General features: G+C 40.5%; 1 protein-coding gene across 5 annotated transcripts; it reads left to right on the top strand.

The window, feature by feature from the left end:
- The first annotated feature begins 309 nt into the window (after positions 1-309).
- LARP7 (La ribonucleoprotein 7, transcriptional regulator) lies at positions 310-22,391 on the top strand. 5 transcript variants are annotated; one of them, XM_079306258.1, is made up of 13 exons: positions 310-495; positions 3,744-3,952; positions 4,960-5,060; positions 5,170-5,253; positions 7,321-7,485; positions 7,938-8,046; positions 8,320-8,694; positions 9,231-9,360; positions 11,782-11,930; positions 12,767-12,885; positions 15,351-15,510; positions 17,491-17,582; positions 21,874-22,391. In XM_079306258.1, exons 2-13 carry the CDS (start codon positions 3,745-3,747, stop codon positions 21,952-21,954), a joined length of 1,773 nt encoding a protein of 590 aa, XP_079162384.1. In that variant the 5' UTR covers positions 310-495; position 3,744; the 3' UTR covers positions 21,955-22,391. The 5 variants fall into 5 exon arrangements, with proteins under 5 accessions (XP_079162384.1, XP_079162382.1, XP_079162380.1 ...); XM_079306256.1 differs by lacking the exon at positions 310-495 and adding an exon at positions 890-1,006; XM_079306254.1 differs by lacking the exon at positions 310-495 and adding an exon at positions 2,921-2,961.
- Positions 22,392-22,692: the final 301 nt, after the last annotated feature.

Genomic DNA, 22,692 nt, shown 5'->3' with positions numbered 1-22,692 from the left:
TTACAGATTTAGTTATTAGAGCAGAGCCCTTAGGATGACTCCCGAGGGAATGAACGCCACAGGACCGCCCTGAGGGACCGCAGCGCCCGCCACTCGCGGGGGTCCGGGCGGACACCCCGATCCTACCCAGCGGCTCCGGGATCGGGATCGGGATCGGGATCGGGATCGGGATCGGGATCGGGATCGGGATCAGGTTCCTGACAGCGCCGCCGCCGCCGCCGCCGCTCCGAACTTCCCGCCGCAGCGCCCGCGTGACGTCACGACGCCGCGACGCCCGGCGGGGAGGAAGTCACGTGCGCCCAGAGCCCGGCGCGCCCCCGACGCCGCCGCGCACGCGCGGGCGCCGCCGCGGGGCTTTTTATTTTTTTTATTTTTTTTTCCCTGGGCAAGCAGGGGGAAGGCGCAGCGCGTCGCGGCGGGACTGGCGAGGGCGGAGGCAGAGCCGGAGCCGCGGACGGGCCGGGCGGAGCCGAACCGGTGTGGCGGCGGCAGCAGGTCAGTGGCCGGGGAGGGGCTCTGGGGTTGCCGGTTGCAGCGGTGGCGGCGGCGCCGACAGGGGGCGCTGTCGTCCCCACAGCGGCTTTCCCGCCGCCCGCGCCAAACCCCCCCCCGCCCCCGCGCTCCCCTCACGGCCGGGCGGGGGCCGTTGGTCCCCCCGGGCCATCGCTGCCGCCGGCATCGCGCTGAAACCCCGCTGTAAACCGGCTGTAACCCCGCTGTAACCCCCAGCCGTCCTGTGCCCGCCCCCGGGCATCCTCCTCTCCCCGTGCCCGCTGATCCCGGCGCCCTCCTGAGGGCTCCTCACTGCCCCGCGGCGCTGAGGTGGCTTTGCCCGCAGGTGGCTGTTCTGTCCTGCGGGGTGTCATGGCTTGACGCCTCGTGTTGGGGCTGAGCGGGCTTTGGGCCTCTCAGACTTAGCCTGAGCTTGTTTTTTGAAGCGTTCTGTCGGTAACATCTGTGAATCGCTACAGCAGCAGCACCTGCAGTGCTCAGCACCTGTGCAGTGGTAAGTGTGTGGTGATCAGGATTAGTCAGGGCTAGAAAATCCTACCTCACGTTGTAGTCTGCCGCTGGCTTGAAGAGTAAAGAAGGTGATGTTCTCCCATGGATTTTCACTGGTTTTGGTCTAGTGTCGCAGATACCAGGGCCGCAGAACACTCTTTTTTGTAACAACTTCCACTCTGCTTCCAAGTACTTACTCCTTGTGTTTCCCTCCAGCAGTTCTGCTGCTTGTTCAGTTCCTTAATCACCTGTCTGTCCCCACAGGGAAGAGCCAGAAGTAAGTTCTCAGGTGTTAAAATTCAGTTGTGTTTCTTGAGGGAGAGATGTTGTGAGGTGAAGTTTGGCTGCCCTTTTGATGCCATACAGGTGAATCCCCCTAATCAGTCTGGTACTGGCATATACTTTAATTATAACCACAAAATCGCCTAAGTTGGAAAAGACCTCTGAGAGTCCAACCTTTGACCAATCACCACCTTGCCAACCAGACCATGGCACTAAGTCCCATGGCCAGTCTTGAACAGAAATAAATCCACTTTGCACCTCCTGAGGTGACACAACTAACACACAGGGATCTCCCTATGTGTGGCAACAGCTTTAACACTCATCACTGTCATGTGGAAGCAAAGCCTTTTTCTGTCTGGGGGCACACCAGTTTCATGGAATCTATCAAATGCCTCAAAACTGCATTTAAAATAATGCATTGGTTTCATTGTGTAAAATGGGAGAGGAAAAGCAGAATTTTCTCTGGTTTTAGGTTAAGAAATTTGTGCTAACCCCAAGTATTAACTCCTGTCCTTTGTTACCTCACTTTGTATAGAGAGAAGTTTGAGGGCAGGAACTTCACCCTGCAGCTCTGCCTCTTGGTGTCAAACTGTTTCAGGATGTTTCTCTTTAAGTACTTGCAGGTTTGCTGAATACTTGCATTTATTCTGCAGTGCATGCCTAGGGCTGCCCCTGACACCACAAAAACATTTTGTAGTACATTTTGAATTCCTCTTTTTTCTCCCTCATCCTTGCTACCCCATTTTAATTTTAAGCAAACAAATATTTGCATCCATGCTTAGAAGAATGAAGTATATTTTATATCTTCACCCTGTTTCTTCCAAACCTTGTATTGCAGTTGAATTTTACTAAATTTTTATCGAGTCTAAAGAAGTTTCTCTAGTTGAGTGTGGAGCTGTGTTATTTTGATTTACATTATCTCTGCTTTCCTAAAGTTCCTTCCCCCTGTTTAATTGTCCCTCCTTTTCTGGTTTCACTCTGGCACAAAGAGGCACTGCGATTTTATTTCTCCTGAGGAGACCTTTGCTTTATCAGTGTGAAGTTTTGACCCTGCTTTTGCTTTGCTCTGATTTTAATTGTTTATCAGAGTGGTGCTGGCAGTGTGAGAGTTGATATATGAAAAGTGCAGACTGCCTTACACCCGGGCATATGCAGATTGCTGAATTCATCACTTGGATTGTTTTGTATGTATTGATAGTTGATATTTGCTCTGACTCTGGAGGATCTAAAACACGAAGTGAGAGGGAAGCCTGGAGTGCAGCTTGCAGCTGCTTTTCTTCTAGCTTGAATGAGAACCTCTTTTCTGGGAAGGAAGTCCCAGAGCTGAGTGACTCAAAATGCTTCTTGAAACAAAGCTGTGCTGTCCATGTGCCACACTAATATGTTGGTGTGGTCCCTTAATGCTGTTCAGCCCTACAGATAATGACATTTTATGTTTATGAAGCTGCTGAGCAGTTTTGTCTGCTGGTTATTACCATAAAAAACGTGCTGGAGGCCTTGAGTGGAGCTGCACTTGCTGAGCAGTTTTACCTGGCTTATCTTTCCAAGGTAACTGCTGACCTTTCACTATCTTGAGTCCTCAGCTCCCAGCGGGGGAGGATGTGATCTCCGGCTGAGGAAGCCTGATTTGCACAATAATTTGGGGGCCATTTCCATTCCTGCCATCCTGTTGTCGAAGTGGGCTTCCTCTCTGATGGCTCTGCTCTGGTTTCCCTCTCTGCTGCCTTGGCAGAGAGCTGAGAAGTCTTTCATATGGTGATTGCGACATTAATTACTTTAATTTTTGTGTTAATTTAATTTTCTAAAAGCTGTCTGCTTCTGGCAGCGAGGCTTTGTTTTGCTTGTGTGAAATGAGGTGCTGAAGTGGTGACTGGCAGTTGTCAGCCACAAACGTGGACAAAGGAGATGAATTGATGCATTAAAATGGTTTTATATTTTTCAAGATGAATCTGTATGTTAAGTGACTTGATTCTAGTTATTTTCCAGGGACCAGTTCTGGGGTTCAGACAGGCCTGGGTTTGCCATTAGAGCCACTTTATTGCTGCCCTTGGGCAGGGCCTTGGTAGCTGCTGGTGTGAGTGGTTTGCATTTCTGACATAATAAAAGCAATTTTTAAAAAACAAACTTTTCTGTTACCAGATCTGCCATGATCAAGGTGAATGCAAGGTTAGTTTCTGAAGTGTGTGGTGCTCATGGGTTTTGTGTGTGATCTTTCTAATGGTTTGTACTGTGAGTTAGGGGGAGTGAAGAAAAAAATTGTGTCTTTTTTCAGTTCTTAGAAAAACATGTTTATAAGGAGGAAAAATACCTGCTTTTCAGCTTTAGTTGTTGTAGACTCTTTTGAGGAAGTTGCTTTTCTGGTAACGGGGCAGAAGATTAAACAAGATTAAACAAGAACGTTTTCCCCTTGAAATATGACTTTTGTGTTTTTAAATTTGTATTTATGTCTCATTTGACAGAATGACAGGAATGGAGGCTGAAACAACGAGAGACAAAGCCATGGAAGAAGAAAGCACTGAGCAGAAAAAGGAAAGAGAGAAGAAGAAGAGGTCAAGAGTGAAACAGGTGCTGGCAGATATAGCCAAGCAAGTGGATTTCTGGTTTGGTGATGTTAATCTCCACAAAGACAGATTTCTTCGAGAACAAATAGAGAAGTCCAGAGATGGGTGTAAGTTTATTTTCAGTATATTTCAGCAAACACCTTTCACTTTGTTCTTCCCTGTATTGCTGGAAACAGTGACAGCTTATTTTGAGGTGCTTGTCTTCCCCTGGGAGAGGCAGGAAATTTCCATGCTGGAAATCAGCATCAGCAGCTCAGGAGGCAGAACTAGTACTAGACTTTGAAAATTTTATTTGCTCTTCCTCTTCTCCTGTCCTACCAGCCCTAAGACAAAGCATCTGCCAGGTGAAATGACTATTTGGGAGACCTAATTTTTTATTTTTGTATAATTTTAAGAACAAGGCATGAAACAAGAGTAATTTTGCCCTCTCAGGTAGGTACTGGACTTGTTTTGCAGGGTAGATGCAGAAATTAAAATATTACTCGAATATGTTGTTAAGCATAAGTGTTTTGTTAATTTTCTCCCTACAAGTTTGATAAGAAATTGTGTAACTGCTCATAGGGTTTCTCTGAGTATCTTCAGACAAATTTTATGTGATTGTTTGGGCTTTTCTAGGTCCCCACCTTAAATAATTAATCAAGTCATAAGTAAAATTTACCCTACATTTTCTAGAGGTACTAGAAATGTCTACATTTTATACAGACTAGTGCTACATAATTTTCTTTCAAGGTTTTGAGCAGCATGTCTGGTTGAAGTGCAAGCAGGGGCTCTGTGTTGGCAGCACTGGATTAAATACTCTATGAGTACTTGGAGGAGAGGCATGTTCCAATGCAAATCGTTTTTGTGCTGTAAAGCTACATCAGGAAGGGGGGGTTCTTCCTTTCTTTTCAAACACAACAGTTATCAGTGGGGAGGTAAAAGAACAAAATTCCTTTGATGTAGGTTAGCACAGAAGAAAATTAAATTTAGATGTACTTAAATTTTGATGGTAAAAATTTTCAGTGAATCCTTGGTTAAATACTGTGCATAGAACTTGCAGATTGTTTCACAAGAAAACAAGGGGAGTAAAACACACCACCTGATTTCATAATTACACCCTTTTTTTTCCCCCTAGATGTTGACATATCACTTCTTGTTTCTTTCAACAAAATGAAAAAATTGACTACTGACGGGAAGCTGATCGCTCGGGCAGTTAAGAGTTCATCTGTTGTAGAGGTATTTAACATCTGACCCCTCTGTATTTGCTGCTGCTGGAAAAACACTTGGTAGGGTGCTGAAGTGAGCAATAACCTGATGGAAAATGCTTCTTTCTCCCTGCTTGCAGTTGGACTTGGAAGGAACCAGGATCAGGAGACGCCAGCCTCTGGGCGAGCGCCCGAAGGACGTGGACAGTCGGACAGTCTATGTGGTAAGGCTGAGCTCGTGGGGCTCCCTGCTTCTCTGTTCCTAACTGTGGGGACTCCAGTTGTGCACCAGCATCTTCCTTGGCTGCTGCTGCTTGTGCAGCAAAGGTAAAAGAAGTAAATTAAGCAAAGGCAGGTGAGCAAGAGCTGAGAGTGACTGTGGCAAGAAGGGATTTCTTGTGCCAGCTTAAATAATTTTAAATGCTGAGCAAAGTGCAGCTTCCCTGGCTGAAAAGGTGCAATTTCAGTGCATTGAGCTATTGCTGTGTTTGCTGGGCTTTTTTAATGCCATTAGAAGAGCACCAGTTGTATTAAGATATATTTACTAATTATGTTAATGTAGTTAAAGATTTCTAATAACAACTAAATTAGCTTCATCAAACAGGATCCAGCTGCATTCCCAAGTTTATCAGGGTACTTTAAACAGCATTATCTGTTTAAAAGATCTGTTACTACAAGTGCCTCTGGTTTTGTACACACAAACACCATTCTTTTAAAGGCAGACTATACCTGAAAAATTTTAACTATCCTCCTAACAGCACACTGTCCTGTGGCTACCTGGCTACTGGGATGACTGCTTAATTTAAATGAAAATAGCTTGTGCTGATGGGATAAGTCTGCATCTCACCATGGTATTTCAGCCCTGTCTGAGTAAAAAAGCTGTTACATTGTGGAGCTAACTAAGTGGTAGATTGGAAAGATGTCTGATGGTTGAGCTTTTGCTTATTTAAACCCTGGGCAATTTTATTGGCTGGATTTGAAACCACTGTGGAATTTTTATAACAAGTGCTATTTTTGCTATGTACCTGTAGCTGTTAGCAGCTGAGTTAGTATTTTCCAGACAGCACTGAGTTTTCTGTGATAAAGACACAAAATAATCATGGCCAAAATGCCAGCCCATCCAGATAAGGAGGAGCTGAATTGCTCTGATGATTCCTTCCTTAACAAAAGCCTGGAAAAGGTGGTTGGCTTTTGTTGTTTTTTTAAATACAATGTGCCAGACATAATATTTTCCTAATGTGATTACAGGGACTGCTTAGAACTCTGAAATACTTTGTCTATATCATTTTTGGATAAGATATTCTAAGTCATGAGCTACATTGTCTATACAGAGTTCAAGTGTGAGGCTAAATGTTTTGTACATAGGTGGTTTGTGGCAGTGGGACAGTAGAAGTAGTCCAAGTGTTGGTACATTAAATTTCTCTGGAATTATCTGACTTTTTTATATGCTTCACCATAGACTTTACTATTATACTATTAAAACTTGAAAAAATGTTGAAGTAACTGACTTTTCAACTGAAAGCCAAACCATAACAAAATGTTTTTCTGAGCATGGCAAAGTTTATGGAAAAAGAAAATCTTTACTGTACTAAGTGTTTCCCTACAAGGAGAACCTTTTAGTGCAGTAACTTCTGGAGAAAAAAAATGAAGTAGTGCTGACACTGTTGTTTAGGCAGGAATTTGAGAGTGGGATTTTAAAGTGTTCTGTTGGGTCTAGTGAGAAAACAGTGTGACACGATTTCTGTTTGACTGGGGACAGGAAATGCTGAACTCAGACACGATGTCTGCAAGCTGCTAAAACACATTGCTATATTAAGGACTTTATAGAAGTAAAAATCAAGACAATTTTGTCATCCAAGAAGCTGCCTAAAAGTTTCTGCTCATCTGATGAATTAAGCTCTAAACTACTAAACCTCAAAATACTGGCTACTGGTAAAAAATTTATCAGTAGTGACTCTCTACTGGCTTGCAGGAATTCTTTCTGTGATACCTCCCTGCATTACCACCAATTTTTAAAAAAGTTTGCAGAGGATTGTTTGGGACAAACCAGTCTTGTATTTGCTCCAAGGTTTTAAATTTACCAAGAGATTTTATGTTGCAAAGATCCAGCTGCAGGCGAGGTCTTGGTATCTGTCATGTGAAGAAGATAAGCATCTAAATTAAATTTATCATGTGTTTGTTATGGGTATATGAATAATTAGAGATCTGTTCTCAGGTCACTTTTTACTACCTGAATACTTTGCCTCTCAACGTTTTGACATCAAGCTTTTTTTTTTTTTTTCCTTCTTTAGGAGCTGCTTCCCAAAAATGTCAATCACAGTTGGATTGAGCGGGTGTTTGGCAAGTGTGGCAATGTAGTTTATGTCAGTATCCCCCGGTATAGAAGTACTGGGGATCCAAAGGGCTTTGCTTTTGTTGAATTTGAAACTAAAGAACAAGCAGAGAAAGCCATTGAGGTGAGTGCTGGTGCCTCTGCTGCTGACATTGTTCCTGGTGTCATGTTGTGATATGAATGGTGTGCTCTTTACTAGGTCACCCACTGAATCCTCTTAAGAGAACTTTTGAAAATATCACCATTTGAAAGCTTCACTTGACAGGAGTTAGCTCCTCTTTCTTACTCCCAGACCTGCAATCAGTGCCACAATTCTTTAAAGATTTAATTATGTTAATAACCTGGAGACTTAGAATTCTCTTCCTGTATGAGATGCCAAATTACTTTTTTTTTAAAAAAAGTCATTTTATTTATGTTCAAATGTGTTTAAATTTCATCAAGCAAGCATGGACCTAATTTTCTTTGAAAGTACTTATGTATTGAAATGTGATGAGGATTTCTGCTTTTAACTTGAATGCAGAGTGAACAAAAGTATGATTTTGTAGTATTATGTGGTTCTCAATTTTCTTCTTGTAGTTTTTGAATAATCCACCCGAAGAAGCACCACGGAAACCTGGGATTTTCCCCAAAACAGTCAAGAACAAACCAGTTCCTACACTGAATTCAAGTGACAACACTGTAGTAGGTAAGTGTTACTAAGTTATTGGGATCAAGGAAGTGGTATTAAGTTACTGGGATCAGTTTTGTGCCTCAGCTTCTGAAGAGAAAATTCTCATCTGCTGTGTTGTTGCAGCAATTTCATGTGTCTTAAAAGCTTTTGAGAAAAACAATTTATGTTGCTGCATTCAGCCAGCATGGGCTTAAGTATGAAAAATCTACTGTAATGTACAAACCAGTACCACAGATTTAATCTAGTGTTTAACCATGGGCAGTTTTAAAAACTGTGTTTTTAATCCAGAAGAGAAGAAAAAGAAGAAAAAGAAGAAATCCAAAATCAAGAAAGAGAGCAATGCTCAGGCAGCTGCAGAGCCAAAGGAATCAAACACTAACAATACAACAGAGCCAGTACCAAAGTCTAAAAGAAACAGGACTCCATCAGAGTGTTCTGAGATGGAGGGAACTGAGGCTCCCAAGCAGCCTTCCAAAAGGGAGAAGAGGAAATGGGACAAAACAGAGAGCTCAGAGGTAACCTTGGAAAGCAGGCCAGGAAAGAGGAAAAGAGCCACCTCAGGAGATGGTGAGACATCAGCTCCTAAAGTTATGAAAACTACTGAGAAAGATGAAGTTGAAACAGTAAAAGAAGAAATGCCAGAAGCTCCAAAAGATTCCAATGGTAAAAATTCTTACCTCTTTGAATTATCATTATTGCTATGAATGAATGAAATTTAGAAGTGGTGGGCTGGATTTAATGGAAGCTTTAGCTCAGCTTGGACATTTTAGTGCTCCCTGCAGTTAAAATTAAACCTGGTAAGGAGTCACTCTAAGAAGGGGAGCTACACAGGGAATGAGGAAAAACTTGCAACACCCAAGTCGGGAAATCTAATCAAAAGTCAAAATAGTTCAAAGAATTTCATATCAATAGAAGTTGTGTGAAGTAAAGTAGGGGTTAAACAGAAAGCCTGGGCAAATGGAGACAGCACAGGAATCTAGATAAATAAATTAAAATACAAAAGGGAAAAGGTAATGATCCATTTGTTCCATGAGATAAGAAAAGCTGCATTGCAATGAGATTTAGTGTGAGGAGCAAAGTAAACTCGGGTAGTTAATGAAATGAACTCAAAAAACCAGGAGATTTGAATGTTTTTATTGTAATAATGTTAAAACTACCCATGTTTGAATTATGTTTTCACTTCATCTGTTTTAAAGTAGAAGTTTCTGCAGAAGAAGAGAAAGACAAAAAAGACACATCCCTTTCCAAGTCTAAAAGGAAACACAAGAAAAAACACAAAGAAAGACACAAAATGGGTGAAGAAGTCATTCCCCTCAGAGTACTCTCCAAGTAGGTGATATAAACTGTTTTCTGTGGTATTAGTAAATTTGATTTTTTTCACCTCAATGGTAGTGGGAAATGGTTTACTGTTTGTAAAGGAACCTTCCTGATGAGACACCAGTGCTAACAAAATTCCCCCAGGTTTTCCCAGTTGTCACACCTACTGTAATTATGAAATAAATCCATAGGTTTTATGTAGTGTTAATGTCGTTGTATGTTGGGCCTTTTTTTATTTTGTTTCTACAATGTAAATGTCTCGAGAGTATTGCAGATATTGTTGCTTTGTGGTATCACATTTTTAGTGTTTGTTAAATGTTTGGTTTTTCAAGTTTTCCTGTTTTTCCATCACTTGCAAGAGTTTAAGTCACATGTTTTGTATATTTTATTGACATTTTATTGCTCAAAAAAAATTAATTCATTATATTTCAAAGTTTAAAACTTATTTATTCCTGAAGTCTTTGTATGACTGACAGTCCATCACCATTGCTAAAGTGCAATTCCAATTTTTATACAACAGAGTTGCATATTAGCAACAGTATTAGCCTGTAGCAAGAAGATTGAAATAACACAGTTGGAGTTTTTGTTACTTGATGTGTAAAAATTCTGGTATCTTTATAATCCAAAAGGGTTGGTTGGGCTTTTAGGAGTCACCACAACTAAAACATGGAAGCACTTACTTTTTAGGCATCCAGCAAGTACCTCCATGTTAAAGTAGAGGGGGTCCTCGCCGCTTTGTGCTGCAAAATTGTGCTTTATATACAAACATTTTCATAATTTTATGCATTTCCTTAGGAAAGTGTTGAGGTAAAGGATTCACCACCACTAAAACATGGAAGCACTTACTATTGTGAACCAAAGCAAGCACGTCCACATTTAAGTTGTGGAGGTCCTTCAGGGGAGAAACAAAATTGAAATTAAAATATGCAGTAATAAAAAACATAGATGAACATTTCCTGTATAAAGCCTTTGACGATTAGGATCCACCGCCACTGAAACATGGAAGCACTTACTTTTTTAGGCAGCAGGTACCTCCATGTTAAAGCAAAGGGAGACCTTTAAAATTAAAAATAGCTTCAAATGAACTTTAGCCACTTAGATTTTAGTTCTTGGTAAAGATCCGCTCACGGTTTAACTTCTTTTTCCCGGATTAAAAAACTTTCAGGACCTAAAAATCTTCAGCTGAAGTGTAGGCCAAAAAAAAAATACATAATCCCGGATGGCGTTTCAGGATTGCGATCAGGATTCACCTCTACTAAAACATGGAAGCACTTACTTTTTCTTTATCACAGAAAGCACCTCCATGTTAAAGTAAAAGGGGTCCACGTAAAAAAAAAAAAAAAAAAATAAAAGTTATCGTCGCAGCTTGTCCTCTGCCAGCGGCATTTTGAGCAAACTGCAACACAAACAAGAGTTTTGGTTAAAAGTTATTCAAAAGTAGCAAAGCGGTAAAATGTTTAGAGAGTATAAGCATTGCAAATACTTGCCTGAATCGTGCTCCAAGATCTCCTCTTCGTTCGAAGTGTGTTGCAAAGTTTCTCCTTGAGCTTGTATTTATAGCAAACCTTGCTATGGGATGGTATTGCCTTTTTATCTCCAAGAATCATTACGTGGCTCTTTTGTTATTTTAATGCCTTTGCTCTGCTGAGAATGTATGATCCTGGGTGAGTCTGGATGCTTTTTTGAAGTATACAGTTGTCACTGTTAACAGCTAAAACCATTACCACAAGATATCCTCCTCTTTAAAAATCCTCTATCAGCTTGTTTGATAGCACAGATTAGGGTAACAATGAGTCGTTCTCACAGTGGCACTGCGGGCATTGTGTTGCTGTGGAGCAAAGCTCTCGCTGTTTGCTGAAACATCTCCATGTTAAATATATGTAAATATATAAATTGCTTCCATGGGGGGGTATTTTTTAACCAAAATGCATTTGAATAGTGAGGAATGTCCTTATCTCGGTAGGTTTTTTGGTGAGTTTAACCAGTTGTTGATTTTCCAGCAGTGATTTTTTTTTCTACAAAATGAATGACTGATTCTTAATGTAGTGCCACAGGAGCGGGTTCACTGAACTAATTCAGTGAATTGAGAGTTCCCTGTCTCTGATTTAACTCTGAATTTGGTGCCTGTGCTCTGTGTATTTCCAGTGGAAAACACAATTTACCGAACTCTTCTCTATGCTGTCTGAACATTTAAAGCAAATTTGAAATCCTCATTGTTGGAATGATAGGTAGATGAAGCAAAGTCATGGGAAATTGAGCTAGGGACAAAATTGAATTTGACCACAGTGCAGAGGGATCTCCAGTGGCAGAATGGACTGCACTGTTCACCAAGTCCACCTAAAGATGTTTGTAACCTGTAAAATTACCATTATGTTTTCAAACACCGGTTTCTTGTTTGCAACTGATGTCCTGTGCCTGTGTTGCTGCTTTTAGGACTGAATGGATGGATTTGAAGCAAGAATATTTGGCCCTGCAGAAAGCCAGCATGGCCTCTTTGAAGAAAACAATGTCTCAAATCAAACCTGAGCCCGTGGGAGAGATGGAGACGGAATCTGGTGTGCAGAAATCTGAAAGTGACAAAAGTAATCCTGGATTTTGTCTTGTTTTCTTCATGTTTCTTGTATGCAAACACAAATGGTGCAAGACCCTGATCTTGCAGAAACACTGCCACAATGGATTTTTTTTTTTTTTGTTTTTTGGTGTTTTTTTTTGTTTGGTTTTTTTTTGTTTTTTTTTTGTAAAATGTTGCTGTTTTCTCCAAATGTCAGATAGTTAAAGTAACCCCCTCCCTTATTTAGGTGGATTTGGGACTAAATAGTTATATAAATAAATACTAAAGTGATTTCGGGAGCACTTCCCATTCTTACAGATATATTTAGGTAATTGCAATTTTAAAGCCTCCAATTGGTAAATGAAATTCCAGCTTTCTTGGTGCTGCAGCTTGGACCCGATCTGCTTGGGTTTAACTGTACCAGAGATATTCAAAAAAACAGCTTGAAATTGAGGTTTATCAGCTCTATGTAGTTAAATTTCTACCTTTTTTCACATTTAGAATTCTTTATTTTATATACTCTGAATAATCTCTGCTTGTCCTCACTGACCTCAACACTGCTGTTCCAATGGCCCTCTGCATGTTTTTATTCACTGAAACGGCAAGGTTATTATTGGTGCAATATAAAATATCGTTATAGGAAGTACCCTATGGACTGTAAAAATTTCTAAGATATTTCCTTCAGGTTGTTGTTTGTTACTAAAATTGACTTGAACTTATGGACAATCTTGATCCTTCTTTTAGTAATCCTCAACCTGCAGTAACAATATTTAATTGTTACTTCTGTGCTTTCAAAATGTCCTAATTTTTTCAACCTAATAAATATAAAAACTTTTTTCTTCCCCCCCTCGTTTTTAACTTGACCAGCCACGGGTGAAGATGGTGCCCCTCCCGCCAAGGCCAACACAATGGGGCCTCAGTTTGTCAGCGGAGTAATTGTGAAGATCATTAGCACCGAGCCCCTGCCGGGCAGGAAGCAGATCAAGGTAATGCCTTTGTAACCTCAGGGTAGCTGTTAGCCTTTCCTCTTACCCTGCCCCCCAAATGGCTGCATATGGAATACCATTGCACCCAGTCTCACTGATTTTGTTTTTTCTTCATCTATTTGGCCAGTATCTGAGTATAAATTCTTTTTTATTATCTGTAATTGCAGAATTTTAAGTGGCAAAATAGGCTTAAATAGGGTGCTCAAGGTAAAACCGAGCCTTTAGTGTGCTTGGAGCAATGTCAAGTTTATAATAAAAATATTGAGAATAAGCAATGCTGTAGTGCTTTTCACTTGACAAAAAGGATCCGGAGACTGCTTCAGTGTTCTGCATTTGTCACTGTGCCAGTCATCCTGACAAGAGAGCTGTGAAAGTATAAGGGTGGGGATTTTTAAATGTTTATGGTGTTTGTCATTAACAGGATTTCAGAGGCAGGAAAGTGCTCTCTGCATGAGAAACCAATTTTCTTTATTTCAGAAATAATTTTACAATGACAAAAACTCCATTTCAGACAGAGTGACAGCAGTGGAACTTGTTGATTCAGTCTCTTTTTTCCTGATGCAGGTGCTCATTTTTCTAAATTTAAAAAGTGGTTAGGTACCTTCAGTTTTGTGTGATGACATGAATCAAAACTTACACACATAATTTCTTTTTAAGGAAAGAACCAGTTTTAAGCTGCATCCTCTTGAAATGGAAATATTAAGAGTTTTCCAAAGGAAATAACAAGCTTTTTCCAAATTCTGAATTTTCCATTAATGTTACCCAGGACTTTTGCATTCCCAAATTGCACTTTAGGATGAGTAACAGCTGGAAAGAATTTGAAAAACTTCAACTCAGGTTGGTGCACATGTCCAGCCCACTCAAGACAAGGAGGGAATGGTTTAAAATGCCAGTTCTGATACTGTTTATCAAACCTTTGTAACTAGGGAGGCCATTTCATCTCACTGACTGCTGCAAGTGTGTGAGGCTTGGTGTGCACATGAACCTAAGCAAGGAGAGACTCTCTCTCACTGAGAACCCTCATCTCCTGGTGCTGTGGTTTCACCCTAATCAGCCTGATGGTTCTGTGTGTGTTTGAAGGCAGCTGTCTGAGTGCTGGAGACACTGGGAGAATGTGGTACAAGTTGTGCCTGTAACTTTTGAGGGCCTCTGACTGCAGGATAAACCTCACTGAGTTACACCTTGGTATGCTGTAGGCAGCAGGAAAATTTAGAATTTAAACAGCAGAAGATTTAAATGCCTTTGTTATTTCTTTCCTTTTTCTTGTTTGTTTGTTTACTTGTTTGTTTGTTTTTCTGGCCATACTAGATTATACCTTTGTGGAAAGCAGAAATCCAACCCGACCTGGCTTTGCTGTGTTCCTGGGCTATCAGCTGCAGCAAACTGCCACTAAGCAGTGTTTCCAGGGCTTTTTTCCCCTCAGACTTCCAGAAATTACCTGCATTTCTCGTTGTAGGAAAGCAGTTATGCATGCCACATGACTTGGAAAGGTCTTTGCAGTGTAGTTTAAATATTATTTTGATGTTTTAATTTTACACTTCACTGCTTCCTTATTTTGCCCTTAAGGTGCTCCTCAGAGTTACTAACTTTTCCCAGCTCCAGGGAACTCTTTGGTTTGCTTTAGTTTTCCATGAAGTGATGACATTGGGATAACAGAATAAGGCTGGAAAGTGCCTTTTGTTGGCTCTCAAATGATCTTAACCGTGTTGTCAATTAGTTTTTTGTTTTGTTTTAAGGCTGCCCTTGGTATTGGAGGGTTAAAAGCAGTGTGTGATTACTGAATAGAGGCATCTTACTTGAGCTACCTGCTGTGAACAAAATTGACTAGGAATGTGTGGTCCTTCTTAATTTCCCTAACAGCAGGAATTACAAGTGAAGTGCTTCATCTGCAAGAGCATTTTTGACTCTTCTCCCTTCAGCTGTCAGTGAAAATTTTCAGGCAGAGGTCACTTCATAAAGAATGGAGATGTTTTACTGCTGCTCTTTTCTCAAATAATCTGCCATGCATGAGTTTGCTTTTATATATTTAATGTGTAGAACCAAGTTTGATGTTTTTCTGTTAGGCTGAGATCTATCAACGTTATAGTACACAGATTTTACTTTTGAAAAAATCAGATATAGTGTTGAAATAAACGGGTGATGCTCCATTAGTAAAATGATACCACAACATTTCCAGGAATTGCTGCTTTAAATTGTTAATGGGAGGGCAGGATGAAAGATAGATGGGTAGATGTTGCAGGCTCATAAATCAGAATTCAATTATAACCTTCTTAAGAAAAAATGTTAATTCAAAACTCTTTGACAAGAGATTGATCGATTAAATGACAAAGTTCAGTTACTGCCTCCTACTTCATGACCTTTTTGAAAATGTTAATGACCTCCAAATGGAATGGTCAGAAGTCTCTCTTTTTAAGTTCTCTTTTTGAGGGCTGATTTATGGTGTGTGTTGTCTCATGCCCTGGCAGGATGCTCTGGCAGTGCTGGCTGAGGTGGCTTATGTTGACATGCTGGAGGGAGACACCGAGTGTCACGTTCGCTTTAAGGCTCCTGAGGATGCACAGACTGTCATGAAATCACACAAAGAAATACAGATCAAAAACAACTGGAAATTCGAAGTTCTCACTGGTAAGATTTCCTTTTTTTCATGAAAGTACAGGAGAAGCCTTAATTACTGTGAAAGGGATTGTTCCTGGTGAATTTATGGATATATTTAGATATCTCAGGAGAAAAAGGTTGCATGTTTAATTGTCTGTTTTTTTTTTTTTTCTGAGGATCTTCTCATTTTGCAATTACTGTGGACTTGATAAAGCTAAAAGGGATTTTGTACCACCAGTCAGAGCAAAATGATGATTTTTTGCTTGCTATTACAAACTTAATTCTGTTCTTTTTAGATGGATTTGCCTCAGTTTCAGTGGAAAAGAACTATAGAACTTAATTCACATTTCAGCTTTATGAATAGAACATTCTGATAATGCAAAAGAGTTTTAAAGGAAGACTTTCTTGAAAATACTGAGCATACGTGTGAAAAGACATGGCAAGGATCTAACAGCATGAATACACTTAAAGTGGATTTAGCACTTACCTACTAATTGATCTTTATTTTTCAGGAAGTTGAATAATTTAGGCCAGAATAAGAAGTGTGCTTAAGGGCTCTACTTTTCTATTTCATTTTAATGTGTGTTATTTCTTTCTGAAATTACTGTAAATTTGTATCTTGTGTTAGACTGGATTAGTTTGCCAAGTGTGGAGAAGCCTCTTTGTGGGATTGAGGGACAAAAAAACCAAAAAAAAAAACCAGTCCGTCAAACTTGGTGTATTCATAAAACTTTTCTGTTTGGGAGATGCACCAAATTGCAAATATGGGGAAAAAAAACCCAGCAGATTAAACAATCAATATGAAGCTACCTCATCTGTATTTAAATATTTTACCCCACTCCTGCCTAAACCCTCATTTAGGACCCAGACTGGGTGCAGGGATGTAGATGCCAGTTAAGAACTGCAGGAGAAGCTTTGATGGAAGCATTAACCTTCATGATCATATCAAAGTTAATTGAAGTTTGAGACTCAGTGAGTGCTGCTAATGTCATTTGGAGATAGATTTGTCTCCTGTGTGCTCTGTGTTTCAGAGATCCAGAAATAACCTTAAATTTTGTGTTCTACAGCTGTGTGCTCTGTGTCTGTTTGTTTCTGGTTTTGTATCCTTACATAAGAGTGTAGTAGGAGATTAGGACTAAGTACTACATTGTAGGAGCATTCCATTCATCCTCTTAAGTTTTATTTTTTTTGTAACTGGCTCATTGAAATGAGAATAGAAAAGCTTTCCAGGAATGCACAAAGGAGTCACAGGAAGGATTTTTGTTTTTCTTGGTGGCAGAAGGTGAGAGATGAAAAGGAAAGAATCTTTAATGCTCCCTACAGCAGGGACTAAAGATTTCCCAGTAGTATTTTACTCTTCAGGATTTGACTTTAAGTATCTTCAGCTTGGCATCTGGCAAGATTGTAAGCATCTGTGATCATGTTTAGATGTTAACTTTTGCAGGAATCTTCTGCGATCATTCAGAAACTTCCCTGTGGCTGAAGATGAACCCTGAGACCCTGCAAAATGATATCACAGAATTCCCAGTGTGATAATTGCATCACAAACCAGATGAACAGTGGCAAACTGCTGCTTCCCTGCAAAGCAGCTGCTGAGAAAAGCTGCAGGATTTTTTGCTTTTGTATTGCTGCCCATGTTTAAATATTCCTGACAGCTCATTAATTCCCCAGGCAATGGTTTTCATGAAACAAAATAGTCTCACTTATTCTTACAGTAATTCCTTTTTTTTTTTTTTTTTTCTGCTGTTTGGTAGTTGTTTAAAATGTGTCAGAGGTCGAGTACATCAGTAAATCAAAGGGGCCTGCATGTGCTGTAGTTAAACTTCAGCTAAAACTCATCTCCTTTTGCTGGTGACAAATTGAGAGCAATTGCAGTAATTGCAAATAGAGAGCAATTCTATATGGCTTCTGTGGATAGGAAATTTAAGACTACTGGGGAATTACTTGTTGGGTTTCCCTAGCAGGTATTTTCCTGTGTGTTTACCTCCTCAATGTCAATTTTCCCCCAAGGTGACAATGAACAACGTTACTGGCAGAAGATTTTGGTGGACAGACAAGCTAAGCTGAACCAGCCTCGAGAAAAGAAACGAGGGACTGAGAAGGTAACCTGCAAATCTCAGCTTTGTCCTCTACAGCAAGGGTTGAAAACATGACACTGTTTCTGCATTGCTTCACGTGTTTTGATAATTTGTGTATTTAATTCTGCTAAATCACTTCCTGCTGACTTGGCAGCAGGGTTTTACAGCCACAAAATAAAGAGTGTGGCTGCCTTGCTCCAGTTGACAAGTGCAAGGTTTGTCATTACAGGGACGATTGGAGAAAGTTAAGTCCATGACTAAAGGCCTGAACTTAATTTGTAAGCTGGATTTCTTTTGAAACCCTGTCTGGATGAGCTCATTAATAAGTTAAGTAGTCTTGATGTGCTCTAGTGAAAACAAGTCTAATGCCACACTCTTAAATCTCTACTATGATCCAGAATATAATTTGCTTGAGAATGAATGTAATTTTCCTAACAATTAACATTTTTTATTTGTGCTGTGGTGAATGCTGGTGTTTTCCCAGAGTGGTCAGGAGCTCGTGCCCCACAGTGATTGCTCTGACCCAGCCAAATGTGACTGCTGCATCCACAGCTGTACAGCTTCCAGTTCCAAACTGGGAAATTGCAGCCTTCTCCTCAGTGTGCCTGTGGGGCTGCAGCTTCCAGGGAGTGTTGCAGTGAGCTTGCAGCCTCTACTCCAGCCCCATCCAGCAGGTCTTTCCAGGCTGAAGGGTTCCTTGATTAAGCCAGTCAGATCCCTGACTTGACAGAGAGGAGCCAGAGAGTATTTCACAGACGTTTTATTGCCAGGTTTGCTTCACACACACTCCAGATAAGGTTTCTGAGTTGGCTTTAATCTGAATTTTTTTTTGCTGTGGCTTGCAAAACTTCAGAATCATCTGACCTTAATTACTTGTTGTTGACTTTGGAGACTCTTTGTTTCCTGGACGATAGGAAAAAAAGATTGTCCCATATAAAATGGAAAATAAATATTTTGTTGACCTCAAGGAAGGGCAGTCGAACAGGTCAAAACCTTATTTTGTGCAAGGCATATTTTGCATGTCTTATCCTGTTTGTGTGGATGTTCTGTCAGAGATCCTACAGACAAATAAGTTGAGTTGTTTAAAACAAAGATGTGCATAAAGAATTGGCCCAAAGGTCTTATTTAATTTTCTTGAAAGCCTAAAAATGGCATCGATTCGAGACGTTGTTATTTAATATAGGCAGAAAGGGACTTTGAAAACCAGAGCTTTAGAACATTTTTCTGATTGCTGCCAGTTTTGGGGTTTTTTTAATGTACTTTTACTTTTTTAAACCAAAGGTGCTATGAGACCTTTGACTTGAATTTCGACTGTAGGAGCCCTTGCTCTCAAGTGTCTCCATCTTTTGAAGGCTGATATTTGTTGACCAAGCTGGTGTAAATTGGGCAGTAATGTACCTCACCCAGCCTTGCAAATACAAACTGTCTCAGTTCTGCCTAACAATGGCAGCACAAGGATGCAAACTCCTGCTCCTTCCCCCTGCCCATCACCTTGCCACGTAGGGAGGTGTGAACTTCAAAGCCAGGGAATTCTATTTAAATGCTAAAGCTGTTAAGCAAAGCATCAAGACAAGAATGCCTCACAGCAGTCAGTAAGTTTTAACCCCTTCCTTACTGTATTCCTGAAATATAGACTGCTAATACAAAATATTTTTCTGGTTATTAATATTTTCCCATTTGAAAATTTTTCCTTAGTACTTCCAAGGTGATTTCTTTTGAAAGTCTCAAAGGCAGAAAAAAGCAATATAATAATTCACAATTAAACATCTTCAGTAAAATATGCCATACATGTGCCCTTCTTGTGAAGATTTTAAACTTTTTGCCTGTTAGCTGCTTCATGCTTGGAATTAAGGCATCTTATATTTTCTTGGAATCAGTGTTGAAATGGATGAGCTGCATCCCATCACAGGCAGCACACAGCGTTTCAGTTTAGGCAGTTTGAGAGTTTTCTCCACGTTTTCTAAAATGCCCAGCCCTACCCAGCTTTCCTCATGGTAAGGGTTAAGGATCACTGCAGCAGATGGCTGGTGCAGTGCCCAAAATCAAAGCAAATGGTAGAATTTTACTTCCTCTGGCATAGTTCCTATAATAAACCAGATGTCCAAGAGAGATAGGATGTCCCAAGGTTCCTTAGCAAGGGCCTGGCCATCCTTGGAAGTGAAAAAGGTGTCCAGTGTCTTTCCCCCAGGCTTGGTACAATTGTCACCTCTCTGCTCCCCTCTACCTGCTGCCCCCTCCCAATCCATCTCCCTTTTGTCTGTTTAACTGCCTGATAAAACCACCTCCATGATTTACTGATACAGATGGAAAACTCCCAGCCAGAACTGCTTTTTCGGGCAGTGCCACTTTATTCAGACCTACAGCAATTCATCAGTCTATAGCCTTAAACTCCAGACCCATTGGAGTCTCCCGTTGCCAAAGCCAGGGCGTGAGTGCCTGCAAGCTTCCAGCTTGGATCCTCATCTCCTGGGGGGAGGTGCTGCTGAACCTCGTTTGCACCTTGGAGCCCCTCCACGGGGGGAAGAAGGAAGTTTAAGAGGGTGGGAGGGGTGGTAGAAGTGAAAGGCATTTGTCAAGGGAGTGAGAATTGAGTATTTGTGAAGGGCCGAATAATTTGGAAAAGAAGGATGAGGGGGAATGTCTGGGCACTCTTGCTGATGCCTGGGCTGTGTCCTTGCAAAAACGGGCAGCTCCTGCTCCAGAATACATTTCCCTGATCCTGTGATTCCCCTGGTGGCTGTGGAATGGCTCGATCCCTGTTTGGATTCAGGAGCAGCATTGTGCCTACATCTGGATGTTAGAGCTTCCCTTCCCGTGTTTGTCATTCTCCATCCCATGTGCTGAAGGAGCAAACCACTGTAGTCTGCTTCCTCTTAGGGTTGAACTGTTTTAAACTGTTACAAAAGTTTATAATAATAAGAATAAAGGTTAGCCAACTTTAGGTCAGTTTTATTGCTGGAAACTGCCTGGGAAAGTCTCAAATCTTGCCTGCCACAGTGAGTGCAGCAGCACGACGTGCCCCTCCATGCTGTGTGCAGGACTCAGCTGTATGCAGAAGTAATAAATAATTTGATTTGTATCTGAAATCGCTCAAATCTGGCACACTGGACTGCAAGTGACCCTTCCCCATAACACCAGCTAATATGTTTGAGTAGTCCACAGCAGAGAAGTTACTGTGGGGTTTTTTGGGGTTTTTTGTTTATTTTTTGTTTGTTTAGTTGGTTTTTTGTGGTGGTGTTTTTGTGTGTATTTTTGTGTTACATGTGAGTGTATTTTCATGTGTTGATTCTTGGTTCCTGTGTGTGTGGTTGTGTGTGTATTGTGATGGGTTTTGTGGGTTCTGTACATGCTTTTGACTGTTGGTTTTGTGGAGTTTGGGGTTTTATATGTACTTTTAGTTGTCTTCATATACTGGGGCTTTGGGGCTAAGAAGTTTGGGGAAGTTTTACTAATTTATTTTTCAATTCCAAATTTTTTTGTGGGTGTTTTTTTGGCAGGTTGTATATTTTCATGGGTTGGTTTAGGTATTTCCTGGTGGGTTTGTGTTTTTTCTGTTATTTTTGGAGAGACTGGTGAATTTTAAATAGGGGAGTTCTGGTTTCTGGGATTTTTATGTGCCTTTAGGTGTGGAGGTGTGTTGGCTTGTGGTGTTTCTCCAGGAGCCTTTGTGGGTGTATTCTTGTGTTGATTTGTGGGTTTAGTGGTTTGTGTGTTTGGTTTTGTGTGCATTATAGGGACTTTGTGGTTTCTTTATGTTCCTCTGTGGGTTTTAGGGGTTTTATGGGTTCTGTGCCTGTTCTTATGTGAGTTGGTGGTTACAGTGTCAATGTTTTTGCCTGAGTTGGAGGGATTTTTTTTGTGGCATGTGGATTTTGTGTCTGTTTTCAGTGTGTTTGTATGTTTATTTGTGTGTGGGGTTTATGAGTTTTTTTTTTATTTTATGAGGTTTTTTTGTGGCCTTCATGTGTGGTTTTTCTTGACTGGGTTTGTGTGGAGTTTCTCTGGTGTGCTGGGGATATGTAGAGTTTTTTCCTGTTTAAAATTCCAAGATTATTAATATAGCAGTTTTTAATTTTTTTTTCTTTTTATGGTTTAACTTTGGATTTCCTACACCAGTAGCAAAATGAATCTAATAAAAGGATAGAGTTCTTTAACTTCCTGTATGAAGCTGTATTTTAGGATTTTGAAATGGCAATGTCACTATCTTCAACCATGCTGGGATGAAAGGAGGGATAGAATATATCCTTGACTGTAAGGTCAAATCCTAACAATATAGCTTTCCTCTAATTTTCCACACCATTTTCCCTGCTTGCAGCTGATTGCCAAAGCTGAGAGGATGAGACTGGAGAAGACTCAGCAGACAAGCAAACACATTCGTTTCACTGATGACAACTAACAGGGCTGGTGGTGAGCCTGGAAGTGACCTGTGGCTATCCAAACCCAGCAACCAAAACCAGCCACTGCTGCTTACAGCAACTAAACCCGGGCCCTTGGATCATAACTCTGCAGACTGCAAGGGTGAAGATTGGTTCTGAATCCCATTTCTAATAGGCTGAATGTTTGCTGCTTCTGAGCCCCTAGGTAAAGCTTTTTGGAACATGTGTGTATGACATCTTCCTCTAGTTCACTTCCAGTTTGTTGAGATTTTTTTTTCTTTTGTTTTCTTCTTTTTTTTTTTTTTTGGGGTTTTTTTTTTTGGTTTGTTTTGTTTTTGTATGTTTTATACACTAGGTTATAAAATAAAATGCTTGAGAATTTCAGTTGTGTATCTTTAATTCTTCCATTTGCTTTTTATGAGACTATAAATAATAAAAATGGTAAATGCTTCATAAACCTCTCTAGGCCTCTTCTTAGTCCATCAAGCTGTTTCAAAACAGAGGAGAATAATTTGCTATTTTCAAGTGAATAGAGTTGGCCAGAAATCTACCATTAAGGAGTCTGGAAGGAAATTTACTTATATAAATACACACTAAACTGAATTTAGAATTTTTTTGTTTTTTAGAAGACTCTTCAGAAGAAGAAATAAGAGTATGTTTGGTACATCTGTTACTCACTTGCAGATAAGTGTTCAAGTTGTGTAATGCACAAGTTAGAATGGTGGTTTTAATGCTTTAAGGTGTTTCATAGGAGGCCA

This window comes from Erithacus rubecula, assembly GCF_903797595.1.
Source record: "Erithacus rubecula genome assembly, chromosome: 5".
In the NCBI taxonomy this organism is placed as follows: domain Eukaryota; kingdom Metazoa; phylum Chordata; class Aves; order Passeriformes; family Muscicapidae; genus Erithacus; species Erithacus rubecula.
Note: the sequence above shows the minus strand (reverse complement) of the source record. Positions and strands in the feature narration are given on the sequence as shown.